The sequence below is a fragment of the Pan troglodytes genome, chromosome 1 (assembly GCF_028858775.2).
Source record: "Pan troglodytes isolate AG18354 chromosome 1, NHGRI_mPanTro3-v2.0_pri, whole genome shotgun sequence".
Taxonomy (NCBI): Eukaryota; Metazoa; Chordata; class Mammalia; order Primates; family Hominidae; genus Pan; species Pan troglodytes.
The window spans coordinates 178033247-178053269 of record NC_072398.2 but is presented as its reverse complement, the minus strand read 5'-3'; the positions used below and the strand labels follow the sequence as shown (position 1 = coordinate 178053269).

The 20023-nt window shown below is 39.2% G+C and overlaps 1 protein-coding gene across 3 annotated transcripts in view; it reads left to right on the top strand.

Moving 5' to 3' along the window:
* The window catches only part of SCP2 (sterol carrier protein 2), a 127722-nt gene that overhangs the window by 17313 nt on the left and 90386 nt on the right, over positions 1-20023 (top strand). For all 3 annotated transcript variants that reach the window (XM_016918530.4, XM_513413.8, XM_024345852.3), the window contains exons 3-6: positions 3382-3453; positions 6115-6246; positions 10096-10160; positions 16675-16801. In XM_016918530.4, coding sequence (XP_016774019.1) covers positions 3382-3453; positions 6115-6246; positions 10096-10160; positions 16675-16801 — 396 coding nt within the window. The remainder of the gene's footprint in view (positions 1-3381; positions 3454-6114; positions 6247-10095; positions 10161-16674; positions 16802-20023) is intronic.

Sequence of the window (20023 nt, the reverse complement as noted above, 5' to 3'; positions counted from 1 at the left end):
TGGGTATATAATATTTTGATTATAAAATGGTAATACTGAGGTAAAGTTAATGATGTTTGAAATTAACTCTGGGGATTGACTAGTAATAAGAAATCTGGCCGGGCATGGTGACTCACGTCTGTAATCCCAACACTTTGGGAGGCCGAGGTGGGCGGAGCACCTGAAGCTAACTTTTGTATTTTTAGTAAAGATGGGGTTTCACCCTGTTGTCCAGGCTGGTCTTGAACTCCTGACCTCGGGTGATCCACCCGCCTCGGCCTCCCAAAGTGCTAGGATTACAGGCGTGAGCCACCGTGTCTGGCCTGCTGTTAGCATTTAAAGGAGGTACAGAGTACCAGCTAAACATACCTTTTTGTAACTCATTCTTTCCCACTGATTATAAGAGCAATGCATGTGTTTTATTGTAACGAATAATTATGTACTAATGAAAACAAAATTTTGACCCAGACCTAGTCACTATTAGTATCTTGGTGTTATTCTATTTTAGCATTTTTCCCCTATGGCTATATGGGATCACATTTGTAGTTTTGTATCCTATTTATTTATTTATTTAGATATTTTTAAGGACAACATCTCACTATGCTGCCCAGGCTGGAGTGCAGTGGCTATTCACAGGTCCAGTCATAGTACACTCCACCTCAAACTCCTGGGCTCAAGCAGTCCTCCTGAGTAGCTGGGACTACAGGTACTCGCCACTGCGCACAGCTTGTATCCTAATTTCTGAAATTTATTTTTTCATGAGCATTTCTCCTTCTACTTAAAATTGTTTGGAAAAGGGCCAGGTGTGGTGACTCATGCCTGTAATCCCAGCACTTTGGGAGGCTAAGGCAGGCAGATCACCTGAGGTCAAGGGTTCGAGACCATCTTGGCTAACATGGTGAAAACTCCGTCTCTACTAAAAATACAAAAAGTTAGCCAGATTGGTGGTGGGCACCTGTAGTCCCAGCTACTCGGGAGGCTGAGGCAGGAGAATGGTGGGAACCCAGGAGGTGGAGCTTGCAGTGAGCTGAGTTAGCGCCACTACACTCTAGCCTAGGCAACAGAGTGAGGCTGTGTCTCAAAAAAAAAAATTGTTTGGAAAAGAATGTTTAAGTTGTGCATAATATATATATATATATATATATATATATATATATATATATGCCATTATTTTTGTTGGACATTTAGGTTCCCAAGTTTTTGATATTTTAGAAAAATTGTAGTGAACATTTTGCTAAATAGATGTTTGTTCTAATCTCTGTTTATTTTTGAGGAAAGAGCCTAGAAGTGGAATTGCAGGAATAGTGAATATGATCATTTTTAAGTTTTTTTTTTTTTTTTAATTGAGACATGGTCTCCCTCTGTTGCCTAGGCTGGAATGCAGTAGTGTGATCATGGCTCACTGCAGCCTTGACCTCCTGGGCTCAAGCAATCCTCCTACCTCAGCCTCCCAAGTAGCTGGGACCACAGATGCACACCACCACGCCCCCCTAATTTTTGTATTTTTGGTAGAGACAGGGTTTTGCCATGTTGCCCAGGTTGGTCTTGAGGTCCTGGGCTCAAGGAATGCTCCTGCCTTGGTCTCCCAAAGTGCTAGGATTACAGGCATGAGCCACTATGCCTGGCCTCTTTTTTTTGTTTGTTTGAAACAGGGTCTGGCTCTGTTGCCCAGGCTAGAGTGCAGTGGTGAGATCATGGCTCACTGTAGCCTTGACCTCCAGGATTCAAGTGATCCTCTTTCTTCAGCTTCCCAAGTACCTGTGACCACAGGTGTATGCTACCACACCTGGCTAATTTTTATTTTTTGTAGAGATGGGGTCCCAGGCTGGTCTCAAAACTCCTGGGCTCAAGTGATCCTCCCACTTCAGCCTCCTAAAGTACAGTAAGCCACTGTGTCAACCAAGATTCTTGCCAAATTAATTTTCAGCCTTTACACCCTTAGAGTCTCATTGGCAACATATGAGAATGTTCTTCTCAGCATAGTCTCATAAACATTATTATAAGACATTTATTTTTTGTCCATATGTTAAGCAGGAAAAGATAACTCATTTTTTGACTAACCCAATTCTGTAACCAATTACTTCATAAATTATAATAATTGATTATTATAATTAGTATCTTTGTGAATTAAAAAAATTTCAAATACATTTATATGGTTTAAAAAAAAAAAAGAAGCCAGGCTTGGTGGCTCACACCTGTAATTCCAGCACCTTGGGAGGCCAAGGGAGGTGGATCACTTGAGGTCAGGAGTTTGAGACCAGCCTGGCCAACATGGCGAAACCCCCTCTCTACTAAAAACACAAAAAGTAGTGTGGTGGTAGGCGCCTGTTATTCCTGTAATCCCAGTTACTTGGGAGGCTGAGGCAGGAGAATCACTTGAACCTGGGAGGTGGAGGTTGCAGTGAGCCGAGATCGCGCCCTTGCCCTCCAGCCTGGGCGACAGAGCAAGACTCTGTCTCGAAAAAAAAAAAAAAACAAAAAACAGAAAATACAGGAATACAGGGCCAGGTGTGGTGACTCATGTCTCATATCCCCTCACTTTGGGAAGCCAAAGTGGGAGGATCGCCTAAGCCCAGGAGTTTGAGACTGCAGTGAGTTATGATCACACCACTGCACTCCAGTGACAGAGAGACGTTGTCCTTAAAAAAAAAAAAAAAAAAGAATGAAGAGTGGCTTATAATTCTCAGGCCTGTTCCCCATGGACAACTTCTTTTAACTCGTTTTGCTTTAGTTCTTCTGGTGATTATCTAAATACTTCCTCAAGTTTTTGATTTGTCAGTTTTAGATGTCTGTTTGCTTCTCACTGTCATAAATGAGGATTTAGCTCACACTTTTTTTTCAACCTCACTGTCCTCTTTCCAGTTTACTTACATAATTTTTCTCATTTACTTACATAATTTTTCTCAGTTCCTCCACTAGTTATTTCTGCCACTTTTGATAGCATCCTTAAGCTCTCTTTCTTGTTCCATAGACAGAGTCACCTCTTGATCTTTTCTTTGTAAGATGAGCACATTAGTGCTATCTGCTCCCAGTAATGACAGTCTTTCTCATTTTACCCTCTAGATGTGCAGTGGAGCTACAGGGATGAATAAGACAAGGGACAAGGACCTTGTCATTAAGGAGCTGTAAGACTCTTCAGATTTAATGTAGATAGATGTGAAGTTATAACAGAAAGTGTTAAGTACCAAAAAGGAGATACGGAAAAGTGATGCAGTAGCTTAGAGGAAAAAATGATTACTTCTGAAAGTAGAGATCTGACATGATTTGATGAAGGATTTGTCATTTGAATTGAGCATAGACTATATAGAGGTAGTTTACTTTGAGAAAACTCTAAACTTAATTTTCACTCTCCTAAAACAAATACTTAAAGCACTTTTTGATAAAAACCTTTCGTTTTTATAGGCAAGAAGGCTTTAGCTGATGCACAGATCCCTTATTCAGCAGTGGACCAGGCATGTGTTGGCTATGTTTTTGGTATGTATTAAACTGTGTATTCTAAAATTTTTTTACCTAAATCTAGCAGCAACTATACAAACAATGCGGAGGCATTTGTGAATTTTAACCCTCAAAAACTCAGAATTCATTCAATTATATTTGTATTGAAGAAAAAAGAAAAAAAATCTCAGAATTCAAAGTCTGATTTAAGGGAATTACCACTATTTATAGATTTCCCTTGTGTGTCAACCTAGTGTAATTTTTCTTTTGGTGACTATTCCAAATTATACTGTAAAGATCTTCTTTGGCCTTTTTAAAAATATCAGGCACTGTGGCTCACGCCTATAATCCCAGCACTTTGGGAGGCCGAGGCGGGCGGATCACGAGGTCAGGAGATCGAGACCATCTGGCTAATAGGTGAAACCCTTCCTCTACTAAAAATACAAAAAATGCGCCTGTAGTCCCAGCTACTCAGGAGGGAGAGGCAGGAGAATCTCTTGAACCCAGGAGGCAGAGGTTGTAGTGAGCCGAGATTGTGCCACTGCACTCCAGCCTGGGCAACAGAGCAAGACTCCATCTCAAAAAAAAAAAAAAAAAGCATACTGTTTCATTGAATAAATGTATTATAATTTATTTTATCAATCCCCTTTCAATGGATATTTAAAAGTTCCAGTCTTTTCACAGAATTTAAAAAATACTTAATTGTCAAATATTGAATATATTCAAGGTATAAAATAAGATGATTTATGTATATATTGTATAATAATTGCCACAATCCAGTTAATTAGCCATTAATTACCACCCATGCTGTACGTTAGATCCACAGAACTCGTTCATCTTATAACTGAAAGTTTGTACCATTTGACTAACATCTCTCTGTTTCCCCCAACCCTAACAACATTTTTTTTTTGTTTTTGGCAAAGGGGTAAGGTGTGTGTGGGAACCCCTACATCATTTTAAATGATTATATGATATTCTACTCTTGAAGATCTACTACAGCTTATTTAGAAGTAGTAATGATATTTTCTAATTTCTAGTTGTTATAAAAATTCTATGAATATATACAGTATTATTAAAATACTATAGTAGGTGTTACTGTAGATGAATATTTGTGCATATCTATGATTCATTTCTTTGAGATATCAAGATATCAAGAGAATTCTAGAAGGGAAAAGTACTGGGTTAAAGGGATGCAGAATATATTTATTGAAAAGCAGATCCCTAACTTTCCTGATTTTGCTGAAGACTCCTGGAGCCTGTACCTTCAGATATTCCCATCACACTGCTCCAGCATATCTACCTTGGTGGTCATGTTACTTGTGTTTGAAATGCTTGTTCCTTGGTGCCGTAAAGAAATAGCACTTGAACATAAATTTAATTTACTCAGCAAGGCCATTTTAACTTCCTGCAGAAAGGGTACACTCGCCAGCAGTTTTGCCACGAGAGTACACTGAGCAAAGGAGACAGGGTCATTTATAACCTGATGCGTCCACCCTACTGCTGTGTCCAGTTCCATTGGCTGGAATGGGACCTCACATTCTGTATTTGTCCTGATTGGCTGGCAACTTAGAACTTTTTAAAAGAGGCAAAGGCAGAGGAGAACAAAGGAAGGAGGAAGTAACTTGTGGAATGCTGAGAAAGGTAAAAACACCTTCAAATAAGGAAGAGGAACAGGCTATGACCTAATGCTTGCTTGGGCCAGTATAAGCATGCCAGGCCAAATATTTAGGCTAAATTGTGGGAGCTAAGAACGTAAAGTGTAATGATTTCTTTACCATGGCTAGCAGATATTTAAGAATGTTAGCACAGGTCTTTGAATAAATTTTGCTTCTAAGAGAAGTTACTATTTATTCCTAATTAAATGAGGAGGAAAGTCTTTGAAGAGGAACCTCTACTTTACTTTTTACACTTGGGAAAGGAAGGCACATGTGTATTTAACATGGATCATGTTTTCCTGGAATGCCTTGGCATGCAGGGTCTTTTAAACTTTTTAAAGTTGTGGAATCTTTATATGAAAAGTAAATCATGGCCTTTAATCACTGGCATAGGTTTAAAGATTTTATTTATTTATTTATTTATTTATTTGAGACCGAGTCTCGCTCTGTCACCCAGGCTGGAGTGCAGTGGTGCGATCTAGGCTCACTGCAACCTCTGCCTACTGGTTCAAGTGATTCTTCTGCTTCAGCCTCCCAAGTAGCTGGGATTACAGGTGCATGCCACCATGCCTGGCTAATTTTTTGTATTTTTAGTAGAGATGGAGTTTCACCATGTTAGCCAGGATGGTTTCGACCTCCTGACCTCGTGATCTGCCCACCTCGGCCTCCCAAAGTGGTGGGATTACAGGCATGAGCCACCACACCTGGCCAAGGTTTAAAGATTTTTTTCTGACATTTAGGTGTTAATGAAATATTGCTTTCTTTATCATGTAGCCTTAGCCAGATGGAACTGTTTTCTATTAACTGATCATTTCTTTACTTCTCTACCTCTGTATTATATACAGAAAGTGCACATATATTCTGTTTTCAGTCTTTTTTGCAGAGTAAATGATGGTTTGTGTTAAAACTGTTTCTAAGATATTTACTGTCTTGCACATGTTATATGCTAGGCAAAGGTATAATATTGAAAAAACCCATAATGTAGTATTATGTTGCATTGCAACTCCATAATTCTCCATATTAAAATTTTTGTTTTTCTATTCAGGTGACTCTACCTGTGGTCAGAGGGCTATCTATCACAGTTTGGGAATGACTGGAATTCCTATAATCAATGTCAACAATAACTGTGCTACTGGTTCTACTGCTTTGTTTATGGCCCGCCAGCTGATTCAGGGTGGTAAGGAGTGCTTGTCTAGTGTACTTAAATATTGCCCCATTTTAATCATTTAATCACACAACCATCAGAGGAATTATTTTATAATGTATTTGTTTTAAAAAAGGCTTCATCAGGCCGGGTGTGGTGGCTTATGCTTGTAACCCTAGCACTTTGGGAGGCCGAGGCGGGTGGATTGTTTGAGCTCGTGAATTTGAGACTAGCTCTGGGCAATGTAACAAAACCCCGTCTCTACAAAAAATACAAAAATTAGCCGGGTATGGTGGCGTGCATCTGTAGTCCCAGCTATCTGGGAGGCTGAGGTGGGAGCATGACTTGAGCCTGGGAGACAGAGATTGCAGTGAGCCTAGATGGCACCACTGCACTCCAGCTTGGGTGATAGAGCCAGACCTTGTCTCAAAAAAACCCCCCAAAAAACAAAAAAAAGGCTTTATCAGCCAGGCATGGTGGCTCACACTCGTAATTTCAACACTCTGGGGGACCAAGGCAAGAGCATCACTTGAGCCCAGGAGTTCAAGACCAGCCTGGGCAACGTAGTTAGAACCTGTGTTTATACAAAATTAAAAAAAATTAGCCAGGCGTGGTGGTCCCAGCTGTGCAGGAGGCTGAGGCTGGAGGATGTATGATCGTACCACTGCACTCTAGCCTGGGCCACACAGTGAGATTGTCTCTAAAAAAAAAAAAAAAAAAAATTAATTAAGATAAAATAAAATTAAAAAGGCATTGTGAGATATAATTTATAGACCATAAAACTCACCTTTTTAAAGTGTACAATTCAGTGTTTTTTGTATATTCACAGAATTGTATACCTATCACCACTATGTAATATTAGAACTTTTTTTTTTTTGAGAGGGAGTCTTGCTCTGTTGCCCAGACTGGAGTGCCGTTGTGCCATCTCAGCTCACTGCAACCTCCACCTCCCGGGTTCAAGTGATTCTCATGCCTCAGCCTCCCAAGTAGCTGGGATTACAAGTACCTACCACCGTGCCTGGCTAATTTTTTTGTATTTTTAATAGAGACGGGGTTTCACTATGTTGGCCAGGCTGGTCTCAAACTCCTGACCTCAAGTGATCTGCTCACCTTGGCCTCACAAAGTGCTGGGATTACACCTTGGCCTCACAAAGTGAGGTGTGAGGCTCACCTTGGCTTCACAAAGTGCTGGTGTGAGCCACCACACCTGGTCATATTAGAACATTTTTATCACCACAGAAAGAAACCCTGTACCCATTAGCATTCATTCTCTATTTTCTCCTCCCCTCAGTCCCTAGAAACCACTAATTTACTTTCTTTTTGTGGATTTTCATATTCTGAATATTTATATAAATAGAATTGTACAATACATGGCCTTTTGTGGTTTATTTCACTTAACACAATGTTTTCACAATTTATTCATGTTGTAGCATATATCAGTACTTAATTCCTTTTCATGGCCAAATAATATTCCATTGTATGGATATATCACATTAAAAAAATAGATGGACTGTATTTTAAATGTACAAGAAAAATAAAAAATAAAATAAGTAGAAATGAGGTCTTGCTATGTTGCCCAGGCTGATCTTGAGCTAATGGCTTTAAGCGATCTTCCTGCCTTGGCCCCTCAAAGTGCTAGGATGGCTACACCACATTTCTTCTACCTGTTTATCAGTTGATGGACATTGTTGCTTGCATTTTTTTTGTTTCCATCAGTTGAGGGATTGTTTCTATTTTTTGGCTGTTATGAATAATGCTGCCATAATGGGCATGGTGTCTGGCACCTGTAATCCTAGCTTCTTGGGAGGCTGAGGCGGGAGGATCACTTGAGCCTAGGAGACTGAGGCTGCAGTTTGCTATGACTGTGCCACTATACTCCAGCCTGGGCAACAGAGCAAGACACTGTCTTTTAAAACTTGGGGGAAGGGGGAGGGCGTAGATAATGCCATTGTAAACATTGTGTATATATATATATTTTTTGTGGCTGTGTATTTTCAGTTCTTTTGTATATGTATCATATCCTATGTTTCCATATATTCTAGGGTTTTTTATTAGGTCCTCTCTCTGTTCCACTGATTTGATTGTTCATCACTATTTCACTACCCAGCATTTTAATTATTGGAACTTTATATTGTTTGATAATGCTAGTGGTCCCTGTTTCTGTTCTTTTATTTTTTTTAAGAAAAAATGTGGCAATTCTGTCTTTTTTTTTTTTTTTTTAGTTCAGCTTCTGCAGGAATATTTGGCTCTTCAGTTGAACTTTAACATCATTTTTAGGGGCCCCCCTCTCTCCAAAAATAATTCTTTTGAGATTTTCACTGGTTTCATTTTTTAATTTTTAATTTCAAATTTTAAATGTTTTTCTAAATGTGATTCTAAATTAGCTTTTTATATTCATTACTGAAACACATTTCTACATTAACATGAAATTTTATTAACGTATTAAGACTCAAGAGAAGAATTAAGCACCTTATTGATTTTTCCTCTTTTCTTTTTTTAGAAACAGGGCCTCACTCTCTCACCAAGGCAAGAGTGTGGTAGCATGATCTCAGCTCCTGCCACCTGTGCCTCTTGGCCTCAGGTGATCCTCCCACCTCAGCCTCCTAAGTATTAATAATTGGGATCATAGGCGTGCGCCACCACACCCAACTAATTTTTGTATATTTTGTAGAGATGGGGTCTTGCCATGTTGCCCAGACTGGTCTTGAACTCCTGGTCTCAAGCGATACATCTGCTTTGGCCTCCCAAAGTTTTGGGATTACAGGTGTGATTCACCGCACCTGGCCCGATTTTTCCTCTTATCTAGAAGAATATAAAGATTTTCTCTATAATTTTTCTGTTATTAAAAACTTTGGCTGGTTGGTGGCTTATGTTTGTAATCCCAGCACTTTGGGAAGCTGAGGTGGGTGGATCACTTGAGCCCAGGAATTTGAGACCAGCCTGGGCAACATGGTGAGACTCCATCTTTACAAAAAAAAAAAAAAAGCAAGAAAACTGGTCATGGTGCCACAGGCCTGCAGTCCCAGCTACATGCAGACTGCTTGAGCCCAGGAGGTCTAGGCTTCAGTGAGCCATGATTGCACTACTGCACTCCAGCCTGGGTGACAGAGTGAGACACTGTCTCAAAAAAAAAAACAAAAAAAACAACCAAAACCCAGCAAAACCTTTGTGGTGCCGGGCATAGTGGCTCATGCCTGTAATCCTAGCACTTGGGAGGTCGGGGTGGACAGATCGCTTGAGCCCAGGAGTTCAAGACCAGCCTGAGCAGCATAGTAAAACTCTCTCTACAAAAAATACAAAAATTAGCTGAATGGGGTGGCACACGAATGTGCCACCCCATTCAGCTAATAGAGAGCTGAGGTGGGAGGATCGTTTGAGCCTGAGAGGTTGAAGCTGCAGTGAGCTGTGAGCCTGCCACTATACTCCAGTCTCGGTGACAGACTGAAACTTTGTGTCAAAAAAAAAAAGCAAACAAACAACAACAACAACAACAACAAAAACCTTTGTGGGGTTATAGTATGTTTTTATATTTTATTTAAATTGGCTTATTTATTTAGAGACAGAATTTCTGGGCTCAAGTGACCTCCTGCCTCAGCCTACCAAGTCACTAGGACTACAGGTGTGTACCACCACACTCAGCTAATTTTTCAAACATTTTAATTTTTTTAATTTTTGTAGAGACAGAGTCTTACTATGTTGCCTGGCTGGTCTTGACCTCCTGACCTCAAGCAGTTCATCTGCTTTGATCTCCCAAACTGATGGGACTATAAGTTCGAGCCATTGTGTGCTCACTTGACGTACTTATTTGAATTGAAGTATTTAATGGTATTTTGTTGGTGTTTGGAAATTTGAATTTTCAAAATAATTACATTTTCCTTTAAGGTGTGGCAGAATGTGTCTTGGCTCTTGGGTTTGAGAAGATGAGTAAGGGAAGCCTTGGAATAAAAGTGAGTGTTATTTTGGCATAGTTACTAAATGAGCTAATATAACCCAAAAGTTGAAAGGTGATACTTACATGTATGCATAGATCTTGGTATTTTAGAATAGTGAAGAATCTTAGAGATAATTTTGTTCAAACTGTTTATTTTACCAATGATGAAACTGGTGTTCAAGGATATGAGATTATTGGAATTTGAAGTTGACTTATCTATTTAATTTGAAAGCCATTCATTTATTCATTTTTTTGATAAACGAATTACATTCAATAAATGAAATTCATTCAACAAATTGAAGAGAGTTAATAAAATGTGGGACTTCTGATTCTGGTAATGGCAAGCCAAGTTTTTTGAGCCAGTTCTCTCACTGATAACAACTAAAATATTTGGATAGAATATGAAAAAAGAAATCCTAAAGGTATTGAAGAACTAGCAAGAGAGAGGAACTGCAGATGAGTGCCAGAGAATTAACATCAGCATTTGCAGCTACTTTTGCCTTGAAGATCTTTGCTGATCAGGCAGCTGTGAGCCACAATTTTAACAGCCCCCTGGAATGAAAGGGGAAATAGTCAAAGCTCAGGCCTTCCCAAGATCAGAAGTTTAATACCCACATTAAATTGATACTACGTAAGGTAAACTCTTTGGGTAGGATGAACCTGAAGTAAAACTGCCCACTTCCATGAGATGATAGGGAGAGTTACCATGGCATCCAGTAAAACAGGGGAGGAAAAAAAAAGAGAAAGAATAAAAAACTCAGTAAAACCTTTCATTGAGTTAATAAATCACAGACTAGCCCTCATGTGGGATCACTGCCAACATTCTCATTATCTAAGTCGTCCAGGAAACCTCAAACCATGAATTGAATCTAAATTAGTTCCAGAATGGTAGTAACCTAGACAAATTTTCTTCTGGAGGAAAGCACCCTTCTTCCAGGCTTTGAGAACCCTTCAAATAAAATTTCAAGGACACGCAGTTAAAGATAACCAAGGATTAAAGAAACAAGACACCACAATTGAGAACCGAAAGGAAGAAGGAGCAGTAAAAAGTAATCTCTGAAGACCACCAAAACTAGATTTATTGGATGCAGATTTAACCATGTTTGTTATGTTTAGAGAAATAAAAGACAGCTTGGGAACCGCTTTAGGCTATAGGAGATTACAAAAAAGAACATTATTGGCATGAAAAAAAAAACCTAAACATAATTTATAGAAAAGAAAAATGAAATAAATAAAATTAAAAATTCACTCATGCCTGTAATCCCAGCACTTTGAGAGGCTGAGATGGGCGGATCACTTGAGGCCAGAAGTTCGAGACCAGCCTGGCCAACATGGCAAAACCCATCTCTACTAAAAATACAAAAAATTAGCCGGATGTGGTGATACGCGCCTGTAATCCCAGCTACTCGGGAGGCTGAGGCAGGAGAATAGCCTGAGCCCAGGAGGTGGAGGTTGCGGTGAGCCAAGATGCACCATTGCACGCCAGCCTGGGCGACAGAGTGAGACTCTGTTTCAAAAAAAAAGAAAATGAGTTGAAGATAATTTTTTACTGTTATCTAAGATTATACTATTATCTAACTTATGTGATCAACCTGATCCCATTTTCTCTGTTGAAACATTAAAGGACCTCTACCCCAAATTAAGTTAAATACATGTGATAATATTTCTTAGAAACCACAAAAGTGGCACTTAATAGGCATTCAAATCAATGAGTTGTTTCCCTCTTTAAAGAATGCCTTTAAAAAGTGGTAGAAGTTAGGTTGGATCTTAAAGATAATTTAGAAGTGGGTAAGGGGAAATGAGCTCTTCCTAGATGTCAGGGAAAGCATCATGAGCCTAGTCATGGGTGTTTGAATGAATATGATATACCTAGGGAACAGTTTTAAAAACTGTCTGGATTAGAGTGGCAGCTGGAGAAGACTGAGAAATAAGGTTGTGTAAGTGAATATATAATGTTTATGATACATGAAAAATATGTATTTTTTTCAGCAGCGAATGGTACATACACTGGTAACTTTTATTTGAAAATTATTAAAAATTATAAAATAGTAAAATTCATCCATAATCCCATAGTACAATTAAAAAGAAATATATATAAATTAAAAGTCCCTCCTTCTGCCTTTTTTTTTTTTTTTTTTTTTTGAGACCAAGTCTCCCTCTGTCACCCAGGCTGGAGTGCAGTGGTGCAATCTTGGCTCACTGCAACCTCCGCCTCCTGGGTTCAAGCGATTCTCCTGCCTCAGCCTCCCGAGTAGCTGGGACTACAGGTGCCCGCCACCACGCCTGGCTAATTTTTGTATTTTTAGCAGAGATGGGGTTTCACCATATTGGCCAGGCTGGTCTTAAACTTCTGACCTCGTGATCTGCCCGCCTCGGCCTCCCAAAGAGCTGGGATTACAGGCGTGAGCCACTGCCCCTGGCCCCTGGCCCCTGGTCCCTGGCCCCTTCTGTCTATTTAATCTTGTCCTTCAGAGGTAACCAATGTTAATAATTAAGTATCTATATCTCCTGCCATTTTCCCAAATTAATACAGACACATGTAACTAAGCATTCATATGCATATACACACACACATTAAAAAACCTTTGTAAATTTACTGCCTGGGGTACCCCCCTTGCCCATGCCTCCAGCTACAAAACAATTCAATTTTTTTTTTCCAAAATAAAACCTCAGCTAGCTCTGCCAAAAAAACAAAACAAAACAAAACAAAAAACCACACATAAAAAACCTTTGTAAATATATAGAGAAGATTAATGATATTTTACATGTTACTTTTTCAATTAACAGTTGAACATCTTTCCTGATTAGAACATATTGATATACAGTGAGCCATGATTGTGCCACTGCACCCCAACCTGGGCAACCGAGGAAAATTTAATTTTAACAAAGTCCAGCTTTTCAATTCTTTCTCTCATGAATTGTGCCTTTTATGGTGTATCTAAAAAGCCAATGCCAAACCCAAGGTCATCTAGGTTTTCTGTCACATGTGTTTTACATGTAGGTCTGCGATCTATTTTGAGTTAATTTTTGTGAAGGGTGTAAGGTCTGTGCCTGGATTCATTATTTTCATGTGGATGTCCAGTTGTCCCAGCACCATTTGTTGAAAAGATTATCTTTTTTCCATTATATTGCCTTTGCTTCTTTGTCATATATTTATGTAGGTCTATGTGTGAACTCTTTATTCTGTTCCATTTATCTATTTGTCTAATTTGTCTGAATTTTTTTTTGTCAATACCACACTGTCTTAATTACTGTAGCTTTAGGTAAGTCTTAAAATTGAGTAGTGTCAGTCCTTCTGTTGAATTTTTTCACAATTTTTTTTTTTTTTTTTGAGATGGAGTCTCTGTTACCCAGGCTGGAGTGGAGTGCGGTGGCACAATCTTGGCTCACTGCAACCTCTGCCTCCCTGTTTCAAGCGATTCTCCTGCTTCAACCTCCGAAGTAACTGGGATTACAGGCTCCCACCGCCATGCCGGGCTAATTTTTGTATTTTTAGTAGAGACGGGGTTTTACCATGTTGACCAGGCTGGTCTTGAACTCCCGACCTCAGGCGATCCACCTGCCTCGGCCTCCTAAAGTGCTGGGATTACAAGTATGAGGCACCGCGCCTGGCCACATTTTTTCACAAGCTTTTTAGCTATCTATTGAGATGTTCTTATTTTGTTTGTTATTCTTTTTTAGTTTGTTAATATGATGAATTATATTGATTGATATTTGACTGTTAGTCTATCCCATATTCTGGGGTAATGTTTGGTATTTGGTCATGATATATTATCCTTTTTGTATATTGTTGGATTTGATTTGTTAATTTTTTTCTTTTAAGTGACGGGTTCTCCCTATGTTGCCCAGGCTGGTTTCAAGCTCCTGGGCTCGAGCAATCCTCCCGCCTGGGCCTCCCAAAGTGTTGGGATTACAGGTGTGAGCCACTGCGCTGGGCCTGATTTGTTAAAATTTTGTTAAGGATTTTTGTGTTTATGTCCGCAAGGGTGTTGGTTTGTTTTTTTCTTTCCATTGTGCAGGTTGGTCTTGAACTTCAGGGCTCAAGTGATCTGCCCACCTTGGCTTCCCAAAGTTTTGGGATTACAGGTGTGAGCCACCACACCCAGTCTAGTTTTAATACGAGAATAATGCTGGCCTCATAGAATAGCTGAGAAGTGTTCTCCTCTCTTCTGTTTTTTGGAGTAGTTTATATGTAAATTGGTATGTTTTTCTCTTAAATTTTTGGTAGAATTCACCAGTTCACATCTGGTCTGGTGACTTCTTTTCTTTTCTTTTTAAAAAAAATTTTTTTTTTTTGAGATGGAATTTCACTCTTGTTGCCCAAGCTGGAGTACAATGGCGCAGTCTTGGCTCACCACAACCTCCACCTCCCAGATTCAAGCGATTCTCCTGCCTCAGCCTCCCGAGTAGCTGGGATTACGGGCATGCGCCACCACGCCCTGCTAATTTTGTATTTTTAGTAGAGACAGGGTTTCTCCATGTTGGTCAGGCTGGTCTTGAACTCCCGACCTCAGGTGATCCACCCGCCTCGACCTCCCAAAGTAAGATTACAGGCATGAGCCACCGCGCCCAGCCCTAAAATATTTTTAATTAAAAAAAAATTTTTTTTTTGCATTCTCATCTTTGGGTCATGGCCTGGTGATTTCTTTATGGGAAAGTTTTCAATCTTCTAAGTTTATATATAAATATATTACTATTGAGGTTGTCTGTTTTTTTTGTAAAGTGAGCGTTGATAGTTTATGTCCTTCACGGAATTTGTCCAGTTCATCTAAATTATTAACCTTATTGGTAAAAAGTCATTCATGTTATTCCCGTCTTTTTAATGTAGGATCTTTGGACGTGTCTTTTCCCTTCCCTTCTTCTGGTGTTGGTAATTTTTATCTTCTCTCTTTTTCCATGGTCATCTTTTGTCAGGGTGATCATGGAAAAAGAAAGTTTACAATAAAACGACCAGCTTTTGTTTTTACTGATTTTCAATTTTTTTTTTTTTTGAGACAGAGTCTCACTCTGTCGCCCAGGCTGGAGTGCAATGGCGTGATCTCAGCTCACTGCAACCTCTGCCTCCCGGGTTCAAGCAATTCTCCTGCTTCAGCCTCCTGAGTAGCTGGGATTACAGGCGCCTGCCACCACGCCCAGCTAATTTTTTTATTTTTAGTAGCGACGGGGTTTCACCACGTTGGCCAGGCTGGCCTCAAACTCCTGACCTCGTGATCCGCCCGCCTGGCCTCCCAAATTGCTGGGATTACAGGTATGAGCCATGGCGCCTGGCCTATATTCTTTTTTCTAGTTTATTCTGCTCACTTCTACTCATTCTTTTTCATTCTGCTCATTTTCTATTTCAATCTGCTCTCATTCTTGATGTTTCCTTTCTTCTCCTTACTTTGGGTTTAATTTATTCTTTATTTTAAATTAGCCACGCCCAGCTAATTTTTTGCAGAGACGGAATCTTGCTATGTTGCCCATGCTGGTCTCGAACTCCTGGGCTCAGGTGGGCCTTCCACCTGGGCCTGCCAAAGTGTTGGGATTACAGGCATGACCCACCATGCCTGGCTACTATATATGTGTGTGTGTGTGTGTGTGTGTGTATATATGTATATATATATGTATGTATGTATATGTATATATATGTATGTATGTATATGTATATATGTATGTATATATGTATATATGTATGTATATATGTGTATATATGTATGTATATATGTGTATATATGTATGTGTATATATATGTATATATGTGTGTTGTGTGTATATATTATGTGCGTGTGTGTGTGTGTGTATATATTTATTTATTTATTCATTCCCAAGACAGAGTCTCACTCTGTCGCCCAGGCTGGAGTGCAGTAGTGGTGTGATCTCGGCTCACTGCAATCTTCACCTCCTGGGTTCAAGCAGTTCTCCCACCTCAGCCTCCCGAATAGCTGGGACTGTAGGTGCATACCACCACACCTGGCTAATTTATGTATTTTTAGTAGAGATAGGGATCACCATGTTGGCCAGGCTGGTCTTGAACTCCTGAGCTCAAGTGATCCACCCGTCTCAGCCTCCCAAAGTGCTGGGATTACAGGCGTGAGCCACCACGCCCAGCCTATTTCCTTCGGTTTTTTTTTTTTTTTTAATTATACTTTAAGTTCTAGGGTACATGTGCACAACGTGCAGGTTTGTTACATACGTATGCATGTGCCATGTTGGTGTGCTGCATCCATTAACTTGTCATTTACATTAGGTATATCTCCTAATGCTATCCCTCCCCCCAACCCCCACCCCACGACAGGATGGAATAGTTACTGGCACATACTGGATGCCCAATAAATATTTCTTGAAAGAGTTAATACCTCTTTGGTCACTTGATTATTTTTTCTTCTTCCCATGTTTCCCTGTGGAGCATGTCTTAACTGATTTGATTCACATTGACAATTTCTGGTGTACTATGTGCTTAGAATAAATAAATGTCTTAATAGCACTGTAGTAGTTTTGAAAGAGACACTTATCATGTCAGCTGCTTATGAAATTTTGTTCCCCCCTCTTAGTTTTCAGATAGAACCATTCCCACTGATAAGCATGTTGACCTCCTGATCAATAAGTATGGATTGTCTGCTCACCCAGTTGCTCCTCAGATGTTTGGGTATGCTGGAAAAGAACATATGGAAAAATATGGTATGTTACAGTTAAAAAACTTTGAGGCTTCTTACTAGTTATATACATGAGATGAGAAATGACAGTGATTTATTAAGGAACTGTGGAGGATGCCAGGATATATAAGATGTAAAATGTTTTTTGAATTAAATCGAAGTAATAGTTCTTGTAGAACTTAGTCATAGAGAAAGTATTTATATATAGACTATGGTATGGGAAGTACCTAGAGTACTCTATAGCAGGAAGTTGAAATAGGAAAAATAACACAAATCTTGTCTCCTTTAATCATGGACTATAAATTATTTTTTTCCAAGCTGAGGGTTTCACTCTGTTATGCAGCTTGGGTGCAGTGGTACGATCTCGGCTCACTGCAACTTCCACCTTCCAGGCTCAAGCGATCCTTCCACCCCAGCCTCTCGAGTAGCTGGGACTACAGATGTGCACCACCATGTTCGGCTAATTTTTTGTATTTTTGGTAGAGGTGGCTTTTTGCCATGTTGCCCAGGCTGGTCTCAAACTCCGAGCTCAAGTGATCCACCTGTCTCAGCCTCCCAAAGTGTTGGGATTACAGGCGTGAGCCACCATGACTGGCCATGGACTATAAATTGAGGATCTTAAAATGTCAACCAAGAAGAGGTGAAAGATCAAGCTATTCATACTCTACATTCAATATATCAGCAAGCCTTTTCTCTGTATTCTCAGTCTATCCATTTCTCACCATTTCTGCTACTTTTGCTGTAGTGGCATAATTTCGCACCTGAAATTTAGGAGTGTTCTAACTGGTTTCTCTACTTCTGCTTGTGCACCTCCAGAGTCAATTCTCTACTTTATAGCCAGAGCCATGCTTTTAAAATATATCAGATCATTTCACTCCTGTGCTTAAAATTCTCCATTGTTTCTCATGACATTCAGATTGAAACCCAAATGTCTTCTTATGGCCTATGAACTTCTACATGATCATTCCCTCCACCCTCATTAGCTCTCTGACCGTATCTCCGACCATTTTTTCTTTCACTAGTCTGCTCCAACCACACTATCCTTTCTTTCTGTTCCTCAAACACACCAAGCTTTTCTTCAGGTAGGGCCTTAGCTTCTACCCTAAGATTGTCAGAGCCAGCTCCCTTGCTTCCATCAGGTCTTTGCTTAAAAGCCACCTTCTGCTTTCTTTCATCACTCTCCTTCCCAGAACTTCCTATTCACTATCTCCTGCTTTATCATTTTATATGGCACCTATAATAATCTGACATATATCTGACACATACATATATGTCAGATTATTACAGGTGCCATATAACATGATATATATATATATTCTTGTTTATTGACTCTTCCAACCAGAATATAAGTTCAACAAAAGCATGGATTTTTATTTGTCTTATTTCCTGCACATTGATTGTTAACCTAGAATAGTACCTGGCTAAACCAAGGATAAAAGAAAAAAAAAAAAAAAAGAATAGTGCCTGGCACAAATCAGTGTTGTGTAATTAATTCATCTTTAAAATTTAGAAAGACCCTCCATGACTATTCAAATCAAAGTAGTCCCCTCCTGTTATTCTCTTTCTTAGATAGCTTCATATTGCTTCCTTCATAGCACTTAGCACTATTTATGTTCATATATTTATCATATGTGATTTTACTTGTTTAATTTTCGTCTTCCTTATTAGTCTATAAACTCCACGAAAGCAGGGTCCATGTCTGCTTTGTTTACCTTGATATACACAGCCAAGCACAGAGCTTGGCATGTTATTTAACCAGAAAGAAGTTTTTTTTTTTTCTTCTTTCTCTTCTATAGTCTGCAGCATATTTAAATACTCAACAAACATTTATTGAATGAAGGAGTGAATTTCCATACGTATGTTATCTTATTCAGCTATCACAAGAATCCATTATCGGAGGTGTTATTATCTCATTTTATACCAGAAGAATCTGATATTCAGACAAGTTTTTGACCAGGATCATAGGGTCAATAAGTAGCAGAGCCTATGTTCCATTCTATTTCTGTCTCACTCAAAAGCCCTTGCGCAGCCCTTTCTCCCAGTAATAGTAGCTGCTCTTTGTTGCGTGCCTCACACATCTTAGATATTTTACACACCAAATATAACAACTATTTTAAGAGGTAAGTGTATGCCTATTTTTCATATGAGGAACCTGAAGCTTGGAGAATTTGAGTAACTTCTTCTAATAGGTGATAGGAGAGGATTTCACACCCAAATCTGCCATACTATAAAACCTCCATTCTTTTCATTGTTTCTCATATAGCTATATTTAATTTTAAATAATAAAAAGGTTTTACTGTATATTAACTTTTAGTTTTCTTGTCATTCCTGTACATAGTTGAGGGACATTAAGTACTTTTTGTTAGCATTTATTATAGGTACAGAAACATGTTTTGCTTGAAATTTTCATTTGTGCTTGGCTTTCCTTTTTTCTTTTTTGACCTATTTTGTGAAGGGGAAGGAAAACTGAATATTGTAATAGCATTTTTGTTTAAAAATAATAAATATTTTAAATTACTTAATTAGATAATGAATGTGGCCAGATTATAATTTGAAATTAAATTTGTTTATGGTTGTCATTTGAAAGGTTTGTCAATTTTTTTTCTTTTCTCTCTCTCTTTTTTTTTTTTTTTTTGAGACAGAGTCTCGCTCTGGAGTGCAGTGGCATGATCTTGGCTCACTGCAAGCTCCGCCTCCTGGGTTCACGCCATTCTTCTGCCTCAGCCTCCCGAGTAGCTGGGACTATAGGCACCCGACCACCACACATGGCATTTTTTGTATTTTTAGTAGAGACGGGGTTTCACCATGTTAGCCGGGATGGTCTCAATCTCCTGACCTCGTGATCCGCCCAACTCAGCCTCCCAAAGTGCTGGGATTACAGGTGTGAGCCACCGCGCCTGGCCCAGGTTTGTCGATTTTAAAAGATGATATGCTTCATTTTTAGAGGTATATTGTAATATACTTTAAAAATATTTTGTTTAGAAGTAATTTCAGACTGAACAAGAATGTTGCCAAAATAGTACAAGAATTCCTAATACTTTTCCTCTAGATTTTCTAAAAATTAACATTTTGCCATGCTTGTTGTTTTAATGAATTCTTTTTATCTATATTGCTATGTAATTTTTAAAAAATGTAAGGCTGGGTGCTGTGGCTCACGCCTGTAATCCCAGCACTTTGGGAGGCCAAGGCGGACGGATCATGAGGTCAGGAGTTCAAGACCAGCCTGGCCAACATGGTGAAACCCCGT